Below are 22798 nucleotides of genomic sequence, written 5' to 3'. Positions count from 1 at the left end.
TTTGTGTTCCACTTCACGAGGGTAGACAGGCAAACAACAAGAATCAAAAGGGAATGGCGGAAAATCCACAGTAAGATTTATTTACAGATCAATCACGGTATTTACACATCGACAAAGGGCTGGGATTGTGACCTCCATCAACACAAATGGGTAGTGCATTTCAAAGTCTCAGAGATGAAACACAGAACAGTTTGGTTCATTATTGCCACAAACTAGCGTAACCTTTGGCTACGATTCCTCCTTTTTCTTATCCTAGCTGTCCTACGTTATTATTGATTTCTGATTGTTCACAAAGTTCCTTTAAAGAAGTCTAAATAATTACATTCATCTGGTGTCACATCAGCTCCATGAAGCTCTTCTTAGACAGGGCTGTGTCCACATTACAGTCGAGTCCTGATGACCAAAAATCCAGCAGATCATTCATACAAAAAGAACGTCAGTCAGCGAGGAAACAAACACACTTACAGCACTTTGCTCATGGGGACCACAGCGTAGTCTCATCAACATCTCACTCAGGGTGTCAACTTGAACATCTTACTAAGAGTGTCTGCTGCACCCTCAACATCTCTCTCAGGGTGTCACCTTGAACATCTTACTAAGAGTGTCTACTGCACCCTCAGCATCTCTCTCAGGGTGTCCCCTTGAACATCTTACTAAGAGTGTCTGCTGCACCTGCAACATCTCACTCCAGGGTGTCTGGTCTTTGAACACCAAACAGCGGTGGTTGTGTTTGGTTCTGTGCTGAATGCGACAGTGGTGTCACAGCTTAATGCTTTAAGTGCAAGCGGTCATTGAAGGGTTTCTACATCTCATATCTCTTGAAGTGCAGTAGTACGATTGAACACAAAGCATGCAGGATCTACTAGACAAGGAAATAGTGCAATCATCAGAGAGTCCTTCCATGTGATAAACAGACAGCATCGTGGGTTTTTAACAACAACTTAACGGATTGTTCTCTTGGATTGTCCCGAAGGAGTAGATCATTTCCTCCCATCAAAAAAGTACTGCATTTCGCATTCCCTTTACATTCCATAAAAAAGTGACAAGATACACAGATGATGAGTCCGGGCCGACGAGGGGACGATGGGTCCTGAGTTGGCGGGTTTCAGACACACACACGACCCCATGGCGACGGACCTACTGTTACTACGACTACGACTCAGATTGTTGGACTAGGGAGAGGAGCGCTGATCAAAGCGACATAAAGGAGAACGCCCAGAGAGACTTTGGCCACGCCCCCCGCGGAGTCGCTCGGAGGAACCCGAGAAACAAAACGCTGAACAAATGGACCTCCTGAGGGGACTCAGGAGGTCCTGAGCTGACTCAGGAGGAGGTTCTGAGGAGGCTCAGGAGGTCTGAGGTGACTCATCAGGAGGTCCTGAGGGTCTCATCAGGAGGTCCTGAGGAGGCTCAGGAGGAGGTCATGAGGTGACTCATCAGGAGGTCCTGAGGAGGCTCAGGAGGAGGTCCTGAGCCCGCTCAGGAGGAGGTCCTGAGGTGACTCCGACGGCGTGGCGTGGAGACGCAGGAGTCCAGAGGAACACACAGGGAAAGTCAAACCGCCCGGCTCCGCCCTCAGGGTGGGTCTCTGACCCCTGACCTCAGGGTGGGTCTCTGACCTCCGACCTCAGGGTGGGTCCCTGACCTCCGACCTCAGGGTGGGTCTCTGACCCCTGACCTCAGGGTGGGTCTCTGACCAATGACCTCAGGGTGGGTCCCTGACCCCTGACCTCAGGGTGGGTCTCTGACCCCTGACCTCAGGGTGGGTCCCTGACCCCTGACCTCAGGGTGGGTCTCTGACCCCTGACCTCAGGGTGGGTCCCTGACCCCTGACCCCTGACCCCCATCCCCCACGCTGCCACCCGCTGCAGCCCCAGGTTCTGGAGTTTCTCCACCAGGTTCAGGCTGAAGACCCGCCCCCTCCCTGGGTCCGCCCCCAGCCCCGCCCCCCCGGGGTCTCCCTCCGGGCCGCCCTGGGGGGCGCTGGGCGCCGGACCCCCCTGGCGGCGGGGTCCGGCGCCCCGAGACCCCCCGGTGATCCCCTCCCGCTCCAGAAGCTTCACCAGACCCAGAGGCCCTGGGCGGGGGAGGGCGGGGCCAAGCGGGGGCGGGGCCACGGGCTGCTGCTGATTGGACGGCGGCCAGACGCTCAGAGGCTCAGTGGCGCCCCAGCCAGCGGGCCGGCGGCGAGGGCCAGGGCTGGGGAGGGAACACAGCGGGGGTCAGGAGGCTTAGAGGAGGGGCTCTCTACCAGTCATACCCAAAGTGTGGTCCGCGGACCAGCAGTGGTCCGCGGCGGTACTGCATGTGGTCAGTGGAAAAGCAAAATAAAATATAAAATAATAGTTGTTTTTTTACATTCATTTAACCAGAAAATTCCCATAAAAATATGCGGCAGCCAACTTTATTTTAACATGCCTGTTGTACTGATTCTATGACCAGTTATTGTTAGAGCTAGTAGGCCTTTTAAGAGGCGCAGGTAACTCAGGTAGGAGGTGTGTTGAAATATTTTATTATGTGTATTATGAGGTGGTCCGCACACACACAAAGTTTGGAAACCCCTGCTCTATACTCTAACCCAGGGGTTTTCAAAGTATAAGAGAGTGAGCCCCCCCTCTGAGAACAAATTTCAGCTGAGCCCCCCCCAAATTTTTTTTTTCTAAATCCCTGTGTTTTGAAAGATCTTTTAATTATTTTACACATTATAAACATCTGATCATATTTTAAACATCTCTGAACATATTTTACACATTTTAAACATCTCTGATCATATTTTTTTTGAAACATTTGAAACATATTTTTGAAACATTCTAAACATCTTTGTGCGTTTTTAAACACATTTCTTTACACATTTTAACATCTTTATCTAACATGTTTTTGCTTAACGTTTTTGAAACACATTTGAACATCTTAATCTGTAAACTGCCAGTTTAGCCTCCTTTTCAGCTCACCTCTACTTTAGTGGGAGCAATGAGTTTGCGTAGCTATGTTCGAAATTGTTCCCTATCACAGATATAGTGCACTATATAGGGTGCTCGCCATTTTGTAGTGGTGTTCGAATTCTCAGTGGTAAATTTCATGCACCATAAAGTAGACTTAAAATACCCAAAATTTGAGTGAACATACGATGTTCCCTACATGTTACTATACTGTATACCGCAATGCAATGCGGTCGTGTTTTTCCGGAGGAGGAGAAGAAGCTGAATAATAACGAAAACTTATACATTTAATGATGGGAGTCTACGGCTTTAGTTTAGAAATGTCAACAATTTATTTGGGATTTAACATAGAAAATATAACATTCAAAATTAATTAAAAAAAACTTGATCAAGGAAATGTAACATTCAACATCAATACAGCCTCCAGCTTTCCTCGTGAGTGTCCGGTTTGTTTACATGATGTGGGCGCATCTGTCTGCGTCACACAAATACCCGGCGCATTTACTGACGCAAAAGACGTTTAGAAATGTTCAGCGTAGTGTCTGAATTCTCTTTTGTTCGTTCCCTATATAGTGCTCTATATAATGAACACTATATAGGGAATAGTGAGTGAGTGAATAGGGAACGATTTCGAACACAGCGTGTCTTCGCTGTGAAGATGCGCTGTCTGTTTTTTCTGTTATTCTCCCCCTGAAGAACTCTGGCGCCCCCTAGGGGAGGCGCGCCTCACAGCTTGAAAACCACTGCTCTATCCAACAGTCCCTCACGGAGAAGGACGCAGAACTCAGAACTCTGACCTTATAGGGGACATATTATGCCACCAGGTGTGAGTCTGATTAGCCTAACAAGCCGTTTTGAAAATCTGCCCCATATGACATCACTAGTGGGCGTGTCCACCTAGATGTGTGCTGTATAGATCAGTCTACCCGCCTACCAAGCGGACTGAAGTAAACGTTGCTCATCTATCCAGCACATATCTAGGTGGAAACGCCCACTAGTGATGTCAGAAGGGGCAGATTTTCGAAATGGCTTGTAAGGCTAATCACACTCACACCTGGTGGTATAATATGTCTCCTTTAAAGGTTGTATCAGCGATGTTGGGTGCGGTCACTTCTGTTGGTATTTGTAGCGAGATCCCAAACAAACAGCGCCAGCTCGCCCCTCCCTTCCGTGTTTGGATCCAAAACCCCACAACACCCACCCCTTGTCGGTGATTGGTTGGAATACTATTTATTTTGGTTTTGAGTGGTTGGTAGTACCATTTGTTTTTGTGTACGATCTCGGAGCGTAGGCTGCCTACAGAGACGTGGGTTTTTGACGGCCTGCTTACGGGGCGGGCAGCTAGCGGGACGTGAGGAAAGATCAGATGAATGTGATCATTAATGTTTAGGCCTAGAATCGCTGATACAACCTTTAAGGTCAGAATTCTGAGATTAAAGTCAGAATGCAGAATCCTGCAAAACACCATTTGACTTTGAAGGCAGAATTCTGAGATTTAAGTCAGTACTCAAAAGAATAATTAATTAATCCTCTTGCGTAGTTCCTTATCGCAGTGAGTCCATCAGAACCGATGGAAAGTGGATACAGAAGGAGAGCAGAAGAGCGTTTGGTGGGAAGGCCAAGGGTCTTACCTGGAGGAAGAGGAGGGTGTGAGGAGGGAGGGGTGGAGGGCTGGACGGGTGGAGATGGAGTTGGGGGGAGGAGTCAGGGGGAGGGCGGGGCCTAATGGAGATGCTGTGGGGGGAGGAGGGAGGAGAGGAGGTTGAGGATGAGATGAATTCATCTACTGTCATCTACATCTACTGGGGTGATTCTAAATGGTTGATGCCCTCATTGTAAGTCACTGAGACTAAAATCAAGTCAAGACAAGTTTAATTTATATATCCCGTTTCATACACAGACAGGTATCCCAATGTGCTTAACATCAACTGAACAACAGGACAACTGCTTCGAATCTGCTTCTGCAAGTCTCAGCTGTGGGTTTTTTTGCAGGTAGTTTTGCAAGTTTGAAAAATGCACCCCCTGCCGGCGTCTTTCATTGGTTAATGCTGCAATTTTGTCCCGCCCACGGACGCTCCGCCTCATACGGATACAAATCACTTTTGCTACACATGTACCACCTAGACGTGTTGCAAAACTACCTGCAAAAAAAACCACAGCTGAGACTTGCAGAAGCAGATTCGAAGCAGTTGTAACGATGGACTTGTGCTCGTTCATTAAAATGCTGAGTCAACATAGCTTCTATATCATTTTTTCTTTGTGAGGAAATTTTTCACATTTGGGTTTACGAATGCACACATTTTGGGCATGTTCTCAGATTATGAAACACGGGTGTGCAGATGTGTTTTGCACCAACTGCGCTGCAACGATTGTAGCAAAAGTGTCAAGTGCATGACTCTTTGAAGTTGTGACGCACAGGATGGGATTTGTACACCTGTATCAGACTTGTGAACTCGTAGACCCTATTTTGTGCTTACAATGGTAGAAAAAATATTTACGACTTCAATTGTGCTGTTACACATTTGTGACTTTAGTTTACGCATGCTAAAGACTTTTGCTACAATAATACCTTCATACTTTGCGTGCGCGCGGCCTGCGTGTGTGTTGCGTGCGCGCGGCCTGCGTGTGTGTTGCGTGCGCGCGGCCTGCGTGTGTGTTGCGTGCGCGCGGCCCTACCCATGGCGCCGGGGAAGGGGCAGAGGTCGGGCTCGTCCTCCTCGAGGTCGTTCAGGCTGTACACCGTCTGCAGGTCGCCCTCCAGCTCCCTGAAGTCCTTGGTCAGGACCCCTGGCCGCGGCTGCAGGATGCCCGCCAGGTTGGGCGTGGCCAGCTGCTGCCACTGGTGCAGCGTGGCCGAGCCTGAGGGGGGGTCAGACACAGGGTTAGTAAGGGGGGGTCGCAAAAAATAAACCTTAACGGAATACAATAAAATAACAAGAAGAATCTGAGTCCTCCTCGAGACAGCTCCACACGGTTCGTTTGTTCAGCTCACCAACCGAGCGGACCCCTCCCATAGGACCCCCCCCTAAAGGACCCCCCCTACAGGACCCCCTCTACAGGACCCCCTCTACAGGACCCCCTCTACAGGACCCCCCCTCTACAGGACCCCCTCTACAGGACCCCCCTACAGGACCCCCCTACAGGACCCCCTCTACAGGACCCCCTCTACAGGACCCCCTCTACAGGACCCCCCCTCTACAGGACCCCCTCTACAGGACCCCCTCTACAGGACCCCCTCTACAGGACCCCCCCTACAGGACCCCCCCTACAGGACCCCCCCTGTAGGACCCCCCTCCCCAAATCTTCCTCCTCCCAGCCACCCTCTCTCCTCTCCCCCTCTCCCCCTCCCCCCTCCCTCCCCCCCTCCCTCCCCCCGCCTCACCTTCCAGGGGCTTGACGATCTGCAGGCGGTCGGGCAGGTAGGACCGCCCCCCCGAGGACCCCGAGGGCCTCGAGCTGCCGTTGGAGTAGTTGGTCCCGGTGGAGGCGGAGCCCAGGCTGCCGTCGGGGGTGAGGAACCCGCTGGAGTCCTGCCCCCCCTCCTCCTCCCCCCCGGCCCCGCCCCCAGCCGGCCCCGCCCCCAGCGCCCTCATCTTCCTCTCGCGCTCCACGTCGAAGAAGGGCCGCTCCGACAGGTGGCTCTGCTGCCGCGCCGACAGGTGGAACAGAGCCGCCTCCAGGTCCCGTCCCCCGGGGGTCCCGGGCTGGCCCAGACGCTTGGGGCCCTCCTGGGCGGGGCTGGGAGGAGGAGGAGGAGGAGGAGGAGGAGGAGGAGGGGGAGGAGGAGGAGGGGGAGGAGGAGGAGGAGGAGGAGGGGGAGGAGGAGGAGGAGGAGGAGAGGAGGGGGAGGAGGAGGAGGAGGGGGAGGGGTAAGAGGAGGAGGAGGAGGAGGAGGAGGAGGGGGAGGAGGAGGAGGAAGAGGAGGAGGAGGAGGGGGAGGAGGAGAGGGGGGAGGAGGAGGAGGAGGAGGGGGAGGAGGAGGACGAGGGGGAGGGGGAGGAGGAGGAGGAGGAGGAGAGGAGGGGGAGGAGGAGGAGGGGGAGGAGGGGTAAGAGGAGGAGGAGGAGGAGGAGGAGGAGGGGGAGGAGGGGGAGGAGGGGGAGGAGGAGGAGGAGGAGGGCGGTTAGTGGGCAACAGACACGACATGGTTCCCGTGACAACGGCTGAATCTTATTAGTGAACGGACAATCAGCAATACATGGGACCTGTAGCATAGCATAACATAGCGTAGCATAATGTAGAGTAGCATAACGTAGCGTAGCATGTCATAGCTTAGCATCAAATAAAAGAGCATAGCAAGAAATGTCTGTTACATAGCATGCCCTTGTACAAAAGGACATAGCGTAGCGTAGCGTAGCCTAGCCGCCCACCTGTGGTCCGGCTCTGGCGGCGGCGCGGGCTGGAGGCGGTCCTCCAGGCTGAAGCTGGCGCTGTCCGAGCCGTAGTAGCTGGTCCGGGGGGTGGAGGTGGAGGAGGAGTGGGCAGAGGGGGGACTGGAGCCCGGGAGGGCTGGGGAGGGGCAGCGGGACCGCAGCCGCTGGGCCACCTTCACCGTCTCAAACACGCGCCACGGGTGGTTCCTGGGGGCCAAGGGGGGCAGTTAAGACCCAGATACCCCCGGGGACATCCTGAGCTAATGTCTGCTGTACGTCCTGGCACTTGAAAATAGTACTTAGCATCTTATCCTAGCTATCTTTAGTACTTAGCATTGTGTAGCATCTTATCCTAGCTATCTTTAGTACTTAGCATTGTGTAGCATCTTATCCTAACTATCTTTAGTACTTATCATCGTGTAGCATCTTATCCTAGCTATCTTTAGTACTTAGCATTGTGTAGCGTCTTATCCTAGCTATCTTTAGTACTTAGCATCGTGTAGCATCTTATCCTAGCTATCTTTAGTACTTAGCATCGTGTAGCATCTTATCCTAGCTATCTTTAGTACTTAGCATCGTGTAGCGTCTTATCCTAGCTATCTTTAGTACTTAGCATCGTGTAGCATCTTATCCTAGCTATCTTTAGTACTTAGCATCGTGTAGCATCTTATCCTAGCTATCTTTAGTACTTAGCATCATGTAGCATCTTATCCTAGCTATCTTTAGTACTTAGCATCGTGTAGCATCTTATCCTAGCTATCTTTAGTACTTAGCATCTTGTAGCGTCTTACCCTAGCTATCTCTGTTGTATACGGGGAATGGGTTAACCTAGTGATGGTTAGTGCTCGGCACTTGGTTCTATGAACATCCTTACTGTACCGACAGAGATGTATTGTTGTTTCTCTTTCTTCTGATTAATGTACTTATTGTGAGTCACTCTGGATAAAAGCGTCTGATAAACACCTTGAATGTATATATAAAAATTATATTGTCCTTAACCGACATTGGCTTTATTTGGGGTGAATCAGTCATTCATCATTAAGCCTCCCCTTTGCCAGAATAACAAACGTGGGTCAGACTCCAATAATTGCAGTTTGTCAGCCAGCTAATCGACACTGCTAAATAAGATATAATAAGATCATTTAATTGCTAATAAAAGTTCTTATTTAATTACTTTATTTTTGTGATCATTCTCTAAAGCGTCTTTGAGTATTTAAAAAAGCGCATTATAAATCAAATGTATTATCACTTTATCTGAAACAATAAATCTGTCAATTTTCTGTGATGAATGTACTTGTTGTGACTGGCAGGTTCCTCCACCAATTGGGGACTCACTTGTACTCGGAGGGGGCGGGGCTGTCCAGGCCCTTCCGGAAGGTGCCCTCTATCTCTGCGGCCAGGGAGTCCATGGGGAAGACGGAGGCCAATGCGCTGTAGCGCTGTACCGTGCTGTTGGGAAGGCTTTTGTTCCGCAGGTTCTTGATGTCCTCCCTGGCCTCCCGTAGCATGTCCTCGCACTGCGCGTACTTGGCCTGCAAGTCATTCATCTGCCACCAGGGGGAGACAGATACCCACCGTAAAAAGGGTTGAATGAAACGTATTATCAACGTGCGACTGACAATACAATGTTGATCATCAAGCGTTAGTAGCTGGAAACACCCCAACACAGTCATTTTGGGGATGACGGTATCAATAAATTTAGTTTCAATTCACATTTACATTTAGGGCGTTTAGCAGACACTTTTATCCAAACCGACTTACAATAAGTACATTTGTCAGAAGAAAAAGAAACAACAACATATCGCTGTCGGTACAGTAAGGATGTTCTTTGTTGTAGAAATATTTGAAGTACTATTTGTAAGTGCAAGGACGTGCAACATACAATAGGTGCGTAAGAGGGGTGTGGGGGGTTATGGGAGAGGCTATGTCGTGTCCAGGTGAACTCCTGAGCGGTAGGCGTGTGTCCCGTACCTCTGAGCGCAGGATTATCTGCCCTTCCCGCGAGGCGTTCAGGTGCACACTGAGGCCGTCGTTCTCGTGGCTGAGCTGGACAAACACATTAATCCTGAAGGTTAGAGCTCTGTGTGGTCGCCAGGCTCCTTTCTAACGAGGTTAAAAGCAAGGGTCAATATTTAATGAGCTCAGCAGCGAGAGGTGGAACGAACTTGCTTGGTTTCAATGTTTTGTTTTTTTCTATGTTTATTATATTATAGTTATCGTTGGCACTGCACGCATCCATTGTGTCTGGCTTTGTTTTTTTTTTCCTTTTCTCATGTGTGAGTGTGTGTAGTTAGGTGTGTGTGTGGCAAGGTACATGTGTGTGTTAATTATGTGTTATATAATATACAATATATATGTTAATATAATCTTTTTCCCCAGACTGTATGAGGCTGCAGGAGACTTTCTCTCTCCACTGTCCTTCATTAAATCATATATTATGATGCCCACGTTAATACAGGGGGCCAGGGGGGTCTAGCCCCTCTAAGGGGACCTGGTCTGGGGGGTCCCCCTAACAGGACCTGGTCTAGGGGGTCCCCTAATAGGACCTGGTCTAGGGGGTCCCTCTAAGGGGGTCTACGGGGTCCCTCTAAGGGGACCTGGTCTGGGGGTCCCCCTAACAGGACCTGGTCTGGGGGTCCCCCTAACGGGTCCTGGCCTAGGGGGCCCCCTAACGGGACCTGGTCTGGGGGTCCCCATAACAGGACCTGGTCTAGGGGGTCCCCCTAACAGGACCTGGTCTGGGGGTCCCCCTAACGGGACCTGGTCTGGGGGTCCCTCTAACAGGACCTGGTCTGGGGGTCCCCCTAACGGGTCCTGGTCTAGGGGGTCCCCCTAACGGGACCAGGTCTGGGGGTCCCCCTAACGGGACCTGGTCTGGGGGTCCCCCTAACGGGACCTGGTCTGGGGGTCCCCCTAAGGGGTCCTGGTCTGGGGGGTCCCCCTAACGGGTCCTGGTCTGGGGGTCCCCCTAAGGGGTCCTGGTCTGGGGGGTCCCCCTAACGGGTCCTGGTCTGGGGGTCCCCCTAAGGGGTCCTGGTCTGGGGGGTCCCCCTAACGGGTCCTGGTCTAGGGGGCCCCTCTAAGGGGGTCTGGGGGGCCCCTCTAGATGGTCTTGGGGTCCCCCTAAGGGGTCCTGGTCTGGGGGTCCTCACCCCCTTGCAGCGGGCCTGCAGGTCTACGATCTGGGCCAGCAGGGAGCTGATCTCCTCCTGCTGACGGAGGGAGTCCTCCACCTTCCGGGCCAGCTCCTCCGACAGGTCGCCCACCCGCCGGTTCACCGACGCTGCAGACAGGGGGGCATTAACATGACATTAACATTACATTAACAATACATGACACTAACATTACAATTACATTAACAATAACATTAACAATAACATTAACAATAACATTAACAATAACATTACATAAACATTAACAATAACATTAGCATTAACATTAGCATTCACAATAATATTAACATTAGCATTACATAAACATTAACATTTGCATTAATATTAACATTAGCATTAACAGTCCCAGTCACATTCACATTACATAACATTAGCACTACATTTACATTACATCAACATCACATTAACATAAACATTCAGGGCGTTTAGCAGACGCTTTTATCCAGAGCAACTTAAAAAAGAACAATTGTCAGAAGAAAGAGAAACAATAACGCATCTCTGTTTATACACACTGCGGGGGGGGGGCAGTACTCACTGAGCTCCTCCACACAAACCATCATCAGCTCCTGCTCCTGCTCCTCGTAGCTCTCCGTCTCCGTCGTCAGGTCGTCTGCCTGCCGGGGAGAACCAGCAGTAGCCTATCGGTTAGCATTCATGCTACACAGAAGCACATATCTCCTATGTTAGCTATATAAAGTTAGCTGCAGAAACAAGCTAACTTAAGTTAGCTGCAGAAGCACATTTCTAGAGTTAGCTCCAGAGTTAGTTCTGGAGTTAGCTACAAAAACACGATTCCCTTCAGGGTGAATAGGAGTTAGCTCCAGAGTTAGCTCTAGGAAAACAGACCCCCTTCAGGATTAGCTCCAGAGTTAGCTCCGGAGTTAGCTCCGGAGTTAGCTCTAGAAACACAGATTCCCTTCAGGGTAAGTAGGAGTTAACTGCAGAGTTAACTCCAGAGTTAGCTCCAGAGTTAGCTTCCTACAGATCCCTCAGGGCGTGTAGGAGTTAGCTCCAGAGTTAGCTCCAGAGTTAGCTCCCTACAGATCCCTCAGGGTGAGTAGAAGTTAGCTCCAGAGTTAGCTCCCTACAGATCCCTCAGGGTGAGTAGGAGTTAGCTCCAGAGTTAGCTCAGGAGCTAGGAGTTAGCTCTAGCCCACCTCGGTGCGTAGCTTGCGGTTCTCGTCCTCCAGTCCCCGTAGCTTCTGGTGCAGGAAGTCATAGTGGACGAAGCTGTTGAGCGAAGCGGTCGACTCGTTGCGTTTGATTCTGTAACGATGGAGACAGAGAACAGGGTTACACTTTAATACCGTTGTTGTGTTAATATTTTATACAAAATTATTACTGTCTACAATGTTGAGGCCTCAAAGGCCATAGTTATACTACTAGGCCCCTCCTCCGGCCAAGATGTGTGAGTGAGTGAGTGAGTGAGTGAGTGAGTGAGTGAGAGAGTGAGAGAGTGAGTGTGTGTGAAGCAAAGAACACACACCCGCGACACCCCTTTAACAAAGAGTTCTAGATCACCCCTTTAACAAAGGGTTCCAGATCACCCCTTAAACAAAGGGTCCTTGATCACCCCTTTAACAAAGGGTTCTAGATCACCCCTTTAACAAAGGGTCCTAGATCACCCCTTTAATAAAGGGTCCTAGATCACCCCTTTAACAAAGGGTCCTAGATCACCCCTTTAACAAAGGGTTGCAGTGCGCAGTGCGCTACAGGTGGTGTTGTGGTGCAGGTGGTGTTGTGTTGAAGTGCGCTATAGGTGGTGTTGCAGGGCGCTACAGGTGGTGTTGCAGAGCGCTACAGGTGGTGTTGCAGGGCGCTACAGGTGGTGTTGTGGAGCTGAGCGATCTGAAGCAAAGAACACACACCCGCGACACCCCTTTAACAAAGGGTTCTAGATCACCCCTTTAACAAAGGGTTCTAGATCACCCCTTTAACAAAGGGTCCTAGATCACCCCTTTAACAAAGGATCCTAGATCACCCCTTTAACAAAGAGTTCTAGATGACCCCTTTAACAAAGGGTCCTAGATCACCCCTTTAACAAAGGGTTCTAGATCACCCCTTTAACAAAGGATCCTAGAGCACCCCTTTAACAAAGGGTCCTAGATCACCCCTTTAACAGAGGGTTCCAGATCACCCCTTTAACAAAGGATCCTAGATCACCCCTTTAACAAAGAGTCCTAGATCACCCCTTTAATAAAGGGTCCTAGATCAGCCCTTTAACAAAGGGTCCTAGATCACCCCTTTAATAAAGGGTCCTAGATCACCCCTTTAACAAAGGGTTGCAGTGCGCTACAGGTGGTGTTGTGGTGCAGGTGGTGTTGTGTTGAAGTGCGCTATAGGTGGTGTTGCAGGGCGCTACAGGTGGTGTTGCAGGGCGCTACAGGTGGTGTTGCAGGGCGCTACAGGTGGTGTTGTGGTGCAGGTGGTGTTGTGGTACAGGTGGTGTTGTGGTGCAGGGCGCTACAGGTGGTGTTGCGGTAAAGGGCGCTATAGGTGGTGTTCACCTCCTCCTGGGTGGCCTCCAGCTGCTCCTCCACCCGGAGGTTCCGGGCCGTGAGCTCCTGGTTCTGCTTGAGCAGCGATTGGCCGATGCGCGCCGCCAGCTCCAGGTCCCGCTCTTTCTGCACGTCCGCACACAGGACACCATTTTGTTTAGCAGTTACACAGTGAGGCCGCGCGGCTTACAGGTCAGTGGTTACTGAATGTAACAGAGAGAGACGCGTCGATGAAACCGAGTCACGTTTAGTGGCTTTTTGGACCCCCCGCCAAAAGGTTCTCGGTTCGTATCTCAAGGTCTGCAGTATGCAGGCCACCTTGAGCAAGACGCCCCTATCAGCTCATTAAGGACGTGTATCTAAAGGAGAGCCTGTCGGATAAAGGCCTACTTCCCTCAATGACTCTTTAGCTGGGGTGTAACGAGCTCCCTGCCGACGTGGCTCACAACCCACCCCCCTCTTACCATCTTATTGTGTGTTGTACGTCCTGGCACTTAAAAACAGTACATAGCATTGTGTAGCAACTTATCCTAGCTATCTGTGTTGTGTACGGGGAAAGGGTTAATGGTTGTTAGTGCTTGGCACTTGGTTCTATGAACACCCTAACTGTACCGACAGCGATATATTGTTGCTTCTCCTTCTCTTGACTAATGGACTTATTGTAAGTGGCGTGGCGAGCTCACCTCCTCCAGCAGGTGTGTGACGGCCTTGATGTCGTGGTACGTCTTGGTGACCTGGCCGACTCGGTCCGAGCACAGCACTGAGAGACGAGACAGGGGACACAGGGAGGGATTCAGTGGGACTAGAGTGCCGGTTTAACATCCTCCAAGACGGCCCGATGTAATCAGAGAGAATACATTCTAAACGTAAACGTATTCGTCTATTCAGCTTCCAAAGAAAGCTTGAACATGAATAGATCAACAAAGTTTTGTGCCTCTTTTTTCGCACACGTTTAGTCATTTGCATCAATTTGACCTAAAACAGACTGTGAGGACTTCCTTCAGAGGGTCTGCGTTACCACGGTGACTAAGAGAGGACTCCAGGCTCCAGGAAGGAGACCTGAGGGGGGGAGACGGACCACAGACTACAGGATCAACAAGTACTGATCCTCTTAGAATGATCCCATTACCTCCACATAAGACCTCATAACAACCCCCTCTCTCCTTAACCCCTCTCTCAGCCTCTCTAACCTGTCTCACTCTCAGCCTCTGTAACCTGTCTCTCAGCCTCTCTAACCTGTCTCTCTCTCAGCCTCTCTAACCTGTCTCACTCTCAGCCTCTGTAACCTGTCTCTCAGCCTCTCTAACCTGTCTCTCTCTCAGCCTCTTTAACCCGTCTCTCTCTCAGCCTCTCTAACCTGTCTCTCTCTCAGCCTCTCTAACCTGTCTCTCTCTCAGCCTCTCTAACCTGTCTCTCTCAGCCTCTTTAACCCATCTCTCTCTCAGCCTCTCTAACCTGTCTCTCTCTCAGCCTCTTTAACCCGTCTCTCTCTCAGCCTCTCTAACCTGTCTCTCTCTCAGCCCCTCTAACTATGTCCCTCCCTCAGTCTCTCCCTCAGTCTCTCCCCATCAGTCTCTCCCTCCCTCTGTCTGTATCTCTCTCCCTCCCTCAGTCTCACCCTCTCTCTCTCTCTCTCTCTCTTTCCGATGTGGCTGAGGGTGGAGGGAGCAGGATGTGGAACATCTCTCTGGTAATTAGCTGATGAAGGCGTTTCACTGGATGCTCTCTGCCAGGGCCTGTCTGAACCTATAGAGAGATGGACCACTGGGAAGCTGGCATCAGAACGTCATCACTGTCAGACTGCGGTACAGTAAAGTAATCTAATTAAATGAAAGCTGTCCACGAGATTTGTTGGTTATCAAACCTCCTGTGTGTGTTTGGTAGCTGCAGTGATCTGCCCAGTCTGATTAAACATATTCAAACGGAAAGGAACAAAATGAGAGAAAGAATGGAAGCACAGACAAGGGAAGGAAATACAGAAAGAACCAAAGACAATGTCTGACCCTTAGTCCGACAGGTACAGTTCATGTCCCAGTTGTTCAACCATTAGGCCGTCCGTGTCTTCAGAGCACCAGCAGGGTTACTCTATATCCACCTGACTAGTTGTGTCCAGAGCAGCACTGCCATACTGATGGTTCATGTGGTGATCTGCACCTGTCTCTCCTAATGAGAGAGGAGCGATGGGTCTGGCAACCCAGGAACACCATCCTGTTCACCAGGCAGTGAACCAGCATCAGCTGTAGTAAGAGCTCTTCTTAACTTTAACTCATTCAGTTTAACTTCAATTCTATTCAAACACTCATTGGACAAGAGGTGCAGATCCCCAAACAATATCAGAGACTGGGAGGTTCAATACCGCTGAAGTCCTCCCACTGGACTCTGAGTGGCTCTGAGCAACATATAGCTAGCAGCCTGGAGGAGAGCCAGCCTGGAGCACTCAGGCTCTCCCCCAGACCTCCCCCAGTCTCACCCAGTCTTACCCAGACCTCCCCCAGATCTCCCCAAGTCTCACCCAGATCTCCCCCAAACCTCCCACAGTCTCACCCAGATCTCCCACAGTCTCACCCAGACCTCCCACAGTCTCACCCAGTCTCACCCAGACCTCCCCCGGTCTCACCCAGACCTCCCCCAGACCTCCCCCGGTCTCACCCAGTCTCACCCAGACCTCCCCCAGTCTCCCCCAGTCTCACCCAGTCTCCCCCAGACCTCCCCCAGTCTCACCCAGACCTCCCCCGGTCTCACCCAGTCTCACCCATGCCTCACATCGGTCTGGGCCTCACTGGACACACCCCCTCCTGTGCCGGTCTGTTTTGCAGTTGCTGCGCGGCCGAATGCCTTCTTGTGCCAGAGCAAATGGAACAGAGAGAAGGAGAGGAATACCCCGGCGGTATTCAGAACTCAGGATTCATCCATTGGGATTCTCCTCAGACAAAGACAGACGGGAATCCGATCCCAGGTACCGAATACTTCTAAGATACGTCCGTGGGCGGTACAGGAATGTCTCAGCACAATGTACTACCGTATTTTCCGCACTATAAGGCGCACTTAAAAGCCGGTAATTTTCTCAAAAAACGACAGTGCGCTTTATAATCCGGAGCGCCTTATATATGGATCAATTGGTTAATTGGTTGATCCATACTGGTTGTAAACGGCGCTCTGTCAAAATGTTTCAGTATGAAAAACAAATAAAAACTATTTAATAATAATAATAAAATGTTTCACTACGACTACGATAAAGCCACACCGCTTGCAGCATTACGGCTATCGTAGTCAGTGCACACAGCATTTTACTGCGCTTACTCACAGTCCCAGTATCTCACAGTATCACACTCACAGTATCTTCTATGCTATGCGCCTTATAATCCGGTGCGCCCTATTTATGAAAAAAGTTCTAAAATAGGTCATTCATTGAAGGTGCGCCTTATAATCCGGTGCGCGTTATAGTGCGGGAAATACGGTACATCCTGCCAACTCTCTCTACCGATGCAGCCCAATCAAATGGACTCACAATGCCCTGTCAAAGAAGAGGAGATGTGTCTCAGATTACATAACTGTGGCCCATTTGGCGGTACTTGGTAGATAGGGAAGCAGATTAGACAGGATCTAACAAAGGCTCACCGCAACAAGGAAAATGTGTCCTTTTTAAGTCAAAGTCAAGTTCACCGTATAACAATTGTTCAAGTTTATAAAAGAAGACTAATAACTACAAGGTCATCCGATGATTAGATGCAGGGCAGGGCAGGCGTTCAGACTGCAGCACTGGATTCAAACTACACTCATGTGTGTCCTCACTCATGCGCAAAGGCAAAGGCTCTCTCTCTCTCTCTCTCTCTCTCTCTCTCTCTCTCTCTCTCTCTCTCTCTCTCTCTCTCTCTCTCTGACCTTCAGAGACAAGTATTGATAGTGTGTAGAACAGAGGATATTAGGAAATAGTACCAAAAAATATATATGATCTGCATCCAAAAGCAGCTCATACACCACAATATAAAAGGTAAATCCTATTTTAACTCATCTAGGTGCAGTCAGAATGCAGAGCGCGGCTCCTGTGGCCATTTTCACTTCCTCTGTTCGTTCTGCTGCTCTTAGCCTGGACACAGTCTCTCTTGTGAAACCATTCAGAGGTATGGTCTCTCTCTCTCTCTCTGCTGCTCTTAGCCTGGACACAGTCTCTCTTGTGAAACCATTCAGAGGTATGGTCTCTCTCTCTCTGCTGCTCTTAGCCTGGACACAGTCTCTCTTGTGAAACCATTCAGAGGTATGGTCTCTCTCTCTCTCTCTCTCTCTCTCTCTCCCTCTCTGCTGCTCTTATCCTTGACACACTCTCTCTTGTGAAGCCATTCAGAGGTATGGTCTCTCTCTCTCTCTCTCTCTCTCTCTCTGCTGCTCTTAGCCTGGACACAGTCTCTCTTGTGAAACCATTCAGAGGTATGGTCTCTCTCTCTCTCTCTCTCTGCTGCTCTTAGCCTGGACACACTCTCTCTTGTGAAACCATTCAGAGGTATGGTCTCTCTCTCTCTCTCTCTCCCTCTCTGCTGCTCTTATCCTTGACACACTCTCTCTTGTGAAGCCATTCAGAGGTATGGTCTCTCTCTCTCTCTCTCTCTCTCTCTCTGCTGCTCTTAGCCTGGACACAATCTCTCTTGTGAAACCATTCAGAGGTATGGTCTCTCTCTCTCTCTCTCTCTCTGCTGCTCTTAGCCTGGACACAGTCTCTCTTGTGAAACCATTCAGAGGTATGGTCTCTCTCTCTCTCTCTCTCTCTCTCTCTGCTGCTCTTAGCCTGGACACAGTCTCTCTTGTGAAACCATTCAGAGGTATGGTCTCTCTCTCTCTCTCTCTGTTTCTGGACCTTCTCCAGCCTCGGCGCTCCCATGGTGCTGGCTCCTCGTGTCCTCTAGGGCCTCACCTTGGGTCACCTCCCTGCACAGGAGCTCGTTGCCGTTGTTGTTATTGCTGTTCAGGAGCCTCCTCTCCCCCTGCACCTCCTCCCCGAGGCTACAGCTGCTCTTCTCATCCTCCTCCTCCTCCTCCTCCTCTTCCTCCTCCTCCTCCTCAGAGGTCAGCGTGCTCCACACCTCCATGGTGACCGTGAAGCCTTCCTCCTCCTCCTCCTCCATGGCGGGGAGGGGCTGGTGCCCGGTGTCTCCTCCGGGCAGCGCTTTGCTCCGTGCGTCTTCAGAGGAGCGAGCGCGCGCGTGTGTGTGTGTGTGTGTGTGTGTGTGTGTGTGTGTGTGTGTGTGTGTGTGTGTGTGTGTGTGTGTGTGTGTGTGTGTGTGTGTGTGTGTGTGTGTGTGTGTGTGTGTGTGTGTGTGTGTGCGTGCGTGCGTCTTCAGAGGAGCGCGTGTGAGAGGATGAAGGACTCTGATCCCCGTGCTGTCAGGGTACAAGCTGTCCCCGTCCTGAGAGCTCCCATCTGAGCTCAGCCGTCTGCGTTCACCTGGCCACGCTGGCCGGCCGGTCCAAAGGGGAGAGCGGGGAGGGGGGGAGGGCTGGCCTCTTTATCATATCCGGGAGGCGTGTGAGGACACTGATACAGTAGAATCTGATAATTATATTTACAATACCCATTATAAATTCGAATGGATGTGCTACAAATTCTTCAATGTAAAAGGATGCATTTTACATTGAAAAGAGGTTGCAGTGAAACCCCTATGAAATGTAGAGAGATGGTACCTTCCAGCCGTGCCAACAGGGGCTGTAAGTCTCCCCACGTCATGTGGGTGAGGAGCTAGGCCACGCCTCCACTGAGCCGCAGGAGGCAGACAGTAAACAGAGGCTGAGACTGGGTTTTGATTCCAGCTCACGTACACTTGAGGGGGAGATTCATAGCTGGCCGATTTTATAGTGAAACCATTCAGAAGTATGATCATGCTCTCTCTCTCTCTCTCTCTCTCTCTCTCTCTCTCTCTCTCTCTCTCTCTCTCTCTCTCTCATATTCTCATATATTTGAAGGGTTGAAGTTGCCATATGTTTTTTGCTAAAACATGTCATGTAAAGTGATATACAGGACATCTTAAAGGGCAGAACTCAGTGCTGTTTCCTTCTACGTTAAACGATCCTCCCTGATGAAGGTGATCTCCTCATCCTCACATCACGTCTTCCTCCCCTTATCTTCGTGTCCACCACACCCTCCTCCCCGTCTCTCAAGACGAGCCACCAGAACAGCAATCAAATATTAACCGCCAGCTCATCTATTTTTCACCCGTCTTGTTTCCAGGTCAGGCTGCGCGCACGCGAGCAGGCCACCCGCCACCTCTGCTCTGGGTCACCTACCTCTCTACCCGCCAAAGCAAGCAGCCAGTCACGCTGGTATCAGTCTGACCCCACTGATAGGCCTCGTCACCGCTGATACCAGAGACCCAATCTGGCCTGTATGACGACGCCTTAAATGAACCCAATCGGTCGAGTTGTTGAGCAACAGCTTGAGACAACAACAAAGGATACAAATTCAAATTTGGGGATGTGAAGGAAGAAAGGAAGGGAGTAATGTCAGCAATTATGTGTGGTTTGGACGAAAGCACCCTGTTTTTAGGTTTTCTCTTGCTTTTTGCACTGACAACCATATATAGCTGTTTAACCTTCTTCTGACAAATGTACTTGTTGTATTTGGCTTTGGATAAAAGCGTCTGCTAAACGCCATGAGTGTAAATGTAAATGTATTTTCTAAATGCAGGCAAAACCTGATTTTTGGGTTTCCCATGCGGTCTGCAGATAGGAGAGCTAACTAGGAAGTGGACTGCTTTTCTACAGCGCTTTTCTAAACAGCACCCACTCAAAGAGCTTCACAATTATTGCCTAACATTCAGCCAATCACGTACTGCTCTGTTCCTGGGTTAAGCTCTTCACACACATCCTGTTCTGGTCGTCATACAGGCCGTGTGAATTTAACTGATTTACATCCTTTCTGCTGCATACTAGACCATATTCGAAAAAATCGATATAAATATATAATCGTAATAACTACAATGTCAACATTAATCATTATTGCCCATCACGCTCACTTACTCGCACACACACACACACACACACACACACTCCCTGCAGCGGGCGGCGGGGCTGTTTAAGTTGCGATGACGTAATAATTCCTGAGCGGTGTGTCTAACTCTGCCGCAGTGCATGCTGGGAGCCGGGCCAGCGCTCCAGAGGACTGCTTAAGGGACTAATTCACAGGATAATCCACTCAGCGGCATCTGGGACTACGGTGTGGTGGTGAGGCGTCACCGAGGACAGACACACGTCCTGCACAGGACTGCAGGAGGACAGAAACGATAGGACCAGGCCTCAGACGTCCCCAGCATCGTTCAGGGGACCAAATATCAAACTAGATGCTGGGGAACCACTGCTGGGTTTCTGTGGGAAAACGCTGACTACTGTAGATCTTCCACCGTTCAATGATTTAATCGATTCATTTATCACAAAATGAATCGGTTCAAAGCAGATCCTGATTGAACTCCCGTAATATGTCTCTGAACATATGATCCACACAGACAGCCAGCATGTACTCTGCTCAGCTACCATTGCTTATTTATCACTTTTTGTTCTCTCTCTCTCTCTCTCTCTCTCTCTCTCTCTCTCATACGCATGCGTGAAGCGTCACTCACAGAAGTACTTGAAGGTCTCGTCGACCTGCTGGTGCGTGAGGCCGAGGACGACCTCTGGTGGCAGCAGAGGGCAGTGCAGCCAGTCGTCGTGGTCGTAGCCGAACACGGTGTCGGCTCGGAGGGTGTAGTTGGGCTGGCCCTCCGACAGGAGGCTGACGATCTCCAGCTCAGGCAGGTTTGAATAAAGCTCTGGAGAGAGAGATAGAGGGGGTGTGTTTAGTTTGCACAAGGGTGTGTCAGGAAGGGTCGTAGTTAGGGAACACATCTCTGAATACAGCTGGCTTTGTTGCATACGCCTACGGGGAATGAGTTAACCTAGAGATTGTTGGTTCTATGAACATCTTTACTGAACCGACCGATATATTGTTGTTTCACTTTCTTCTGACAAATTTACTTATTGTAAGTCCCTTTGATAAAAGCGCCGGCTAAACGTCCTTAATATAAATGTAAATGTAAGAGCTTTGTAACCTGAGGTGAGTCACCTGTAGTGGTATACTGCCACCTTGTGGCCAGGCATGGACTACCACCACTCTGAGGTCACTACCCCTGAGTTTGCATATTCAAACTTCAGCAGGAACCTCCTGCAGTCATACACTCTGATTTCATAAGTCTCCTTCAAACTTTTTGCATTTGGGGTAATGTTCACAGAATCGGATACACTAAGTGGGTTAACATTTAATATTTATCACATTGTCACTTGGCTTTGAAGCTTTTTCAAAAGCAGCATTGAAACACGATACAAGTCATTAAAGGAAAACTCAGATTTTGGCCAAACAAACATGTTGTTAACAAGTCTAAGAGGAAGCACCTGACGATTGTCCCTCAGTGAGTCTTCAACTTAAAAATAGTATTCAGCATTGGGTGGGGGGGGGGCTAAGGGCTGAATTGGAAAATATGTCACGTCATTATGTTGGGGCCGACGTGTTCAGCATAAATGCATCGGAACAACGCATGAAAAATGTCTGATGAATCCAAACTTTATTTATTATGTCCGTGTTATGTTAAGTCGCTTTAAACGTATTCATTTAGTTTACGTTTTTAATCACAATATGTGAGTCCAGCGTCCCCCACCAGGGGAGGGGGGGCTGATGCGGTGGTCGACTACGGGAGTTACCCCCCCCCCCCCCGAGACTCACCCGTCAGAGTGGACACGTCCTGGGAGGCGCGGGCCGGTGGGGCCCCGCAGGGGGGGGCCAGAGGCGAGGGGTCCGAGCCCGGGGCCCCCGCCGTCTCCCCCGGGCCCTCGTGGTGGGGGCGGTCTGGTGAGGCGTCATGGGGGGCCCCACAGGGCCCCGGGGCAGCGGGCGGGAGACGCTGGCCGGCGGGAGAGGAGGGGGGGCCGGGGTCCAGGTCAGGCAGCGTGACAGGGGCCGTGGGGTTCAGGGTGGAGGCGCAGGGGGGCCCCCGGCTTGGATCTGTCGCCCCCCGGTGGCTCAGGGGAGCGCTGCGGGCGTCCGGGACGGGCTCTGAGACTGGAGCAGAGAATCACCCTCGTTGATCAGACGCTTTGACCCAGAGAGACTGACCATACATACAAGGACCTTCGGTCAACAGGGTGGAGCTCACACTTCACTAAAGGCCTGTCTGATCTCCGAACCCCCTCAATGAAACGATCCACACTTAAACATCAGCATTAACAGCATCCCACATCCATCGCAGGTCCGGCTCTTCGCATTGTACTACGATATTGATTACGATGTGGTCGCAGTCCTACGGTCTTGTGAGAACACCTCTAGGCTGCAACGACCTGCAGAGGAAGACAACGAGCAACGAGTCGACGAGCAAGATAAGGAAGTTCTTACGAGGCTGACTGACTTCAAACTGTTGAAACAAAAACGAAATACGGTTAGAAAGATCGGTAGCGATCTGTAAAAAGAGAAGGCAAGACATTTGTTATAAGTTCTTTCACATTACAACAGACCATCTTATCGTGCGCGGCCTTTGCTATTAGGGTCAAACTTCTACGGTTTCATGGCCCAGGGAGACAGCCTCCTCCAGTTACAGTTACTGACCCCGCCTTTATGACACACACACACACACACACACACACACACACACACACACACATTAATGTTCCCAATTCAAAGTGTCATAAAACAAGACTCACACATCGATCTGAAACTGATACTCTGGGTCCTCTGACATGGGACAGAGAAAAGAAGTCTGCAACACGCAATATCGAGTTATAGTCTGAAGATAAACTATTACACTACA

General features: G+C 50.4%; 1 protein-coding gene across 1 annotated transcript; it reads right to left on the bottom strand.

Moving 5' to 3' along the window:
* Positions 1-334: 334 nt before the first annotated feature.
* hap1 (huntingtin associated protein 1) lies at positions 335-21847 on the bottom strand (the record flags this gene model as incomplete). Its single annotated transcript, XM_079730412.1, has 16 exons — positions 335-393; positions 1835-2199; positions 4571-4673; positions 5616-5798; positions 6322-6677; positions 7310-7519; positions 8648-8859; positions 9284-9358; positions 10465-10595; positions 11021-11099; positions 11643-11751; positions 12309-12333; positions 12926-13109; positions 13667-13743; positions 20585-20773; positions 21721-21847. Coding segments are annotated over 16 exons (2484 nt in total), but the record flags the coding sequence as incomplete, so codon positions are not given.
* Between the last annotated feature and the right edge of the window lie 951 nt (positions 21848-22798).

The sequence above is a fragment of the Pollachius pollachius genome (assembly GCF_949987615.1).
Source record: "Pollachius pollachius genome assembly, chromosome: 2".
NCBI lineage: Eukaryota > Metazoa > Chordata > Actinopteri > Gadiformes > Gadidae > Pollachius > Pollachius pollachius.
This window is presented reverse-complemented; position numbering and strand designations above follow the sequence as displayed.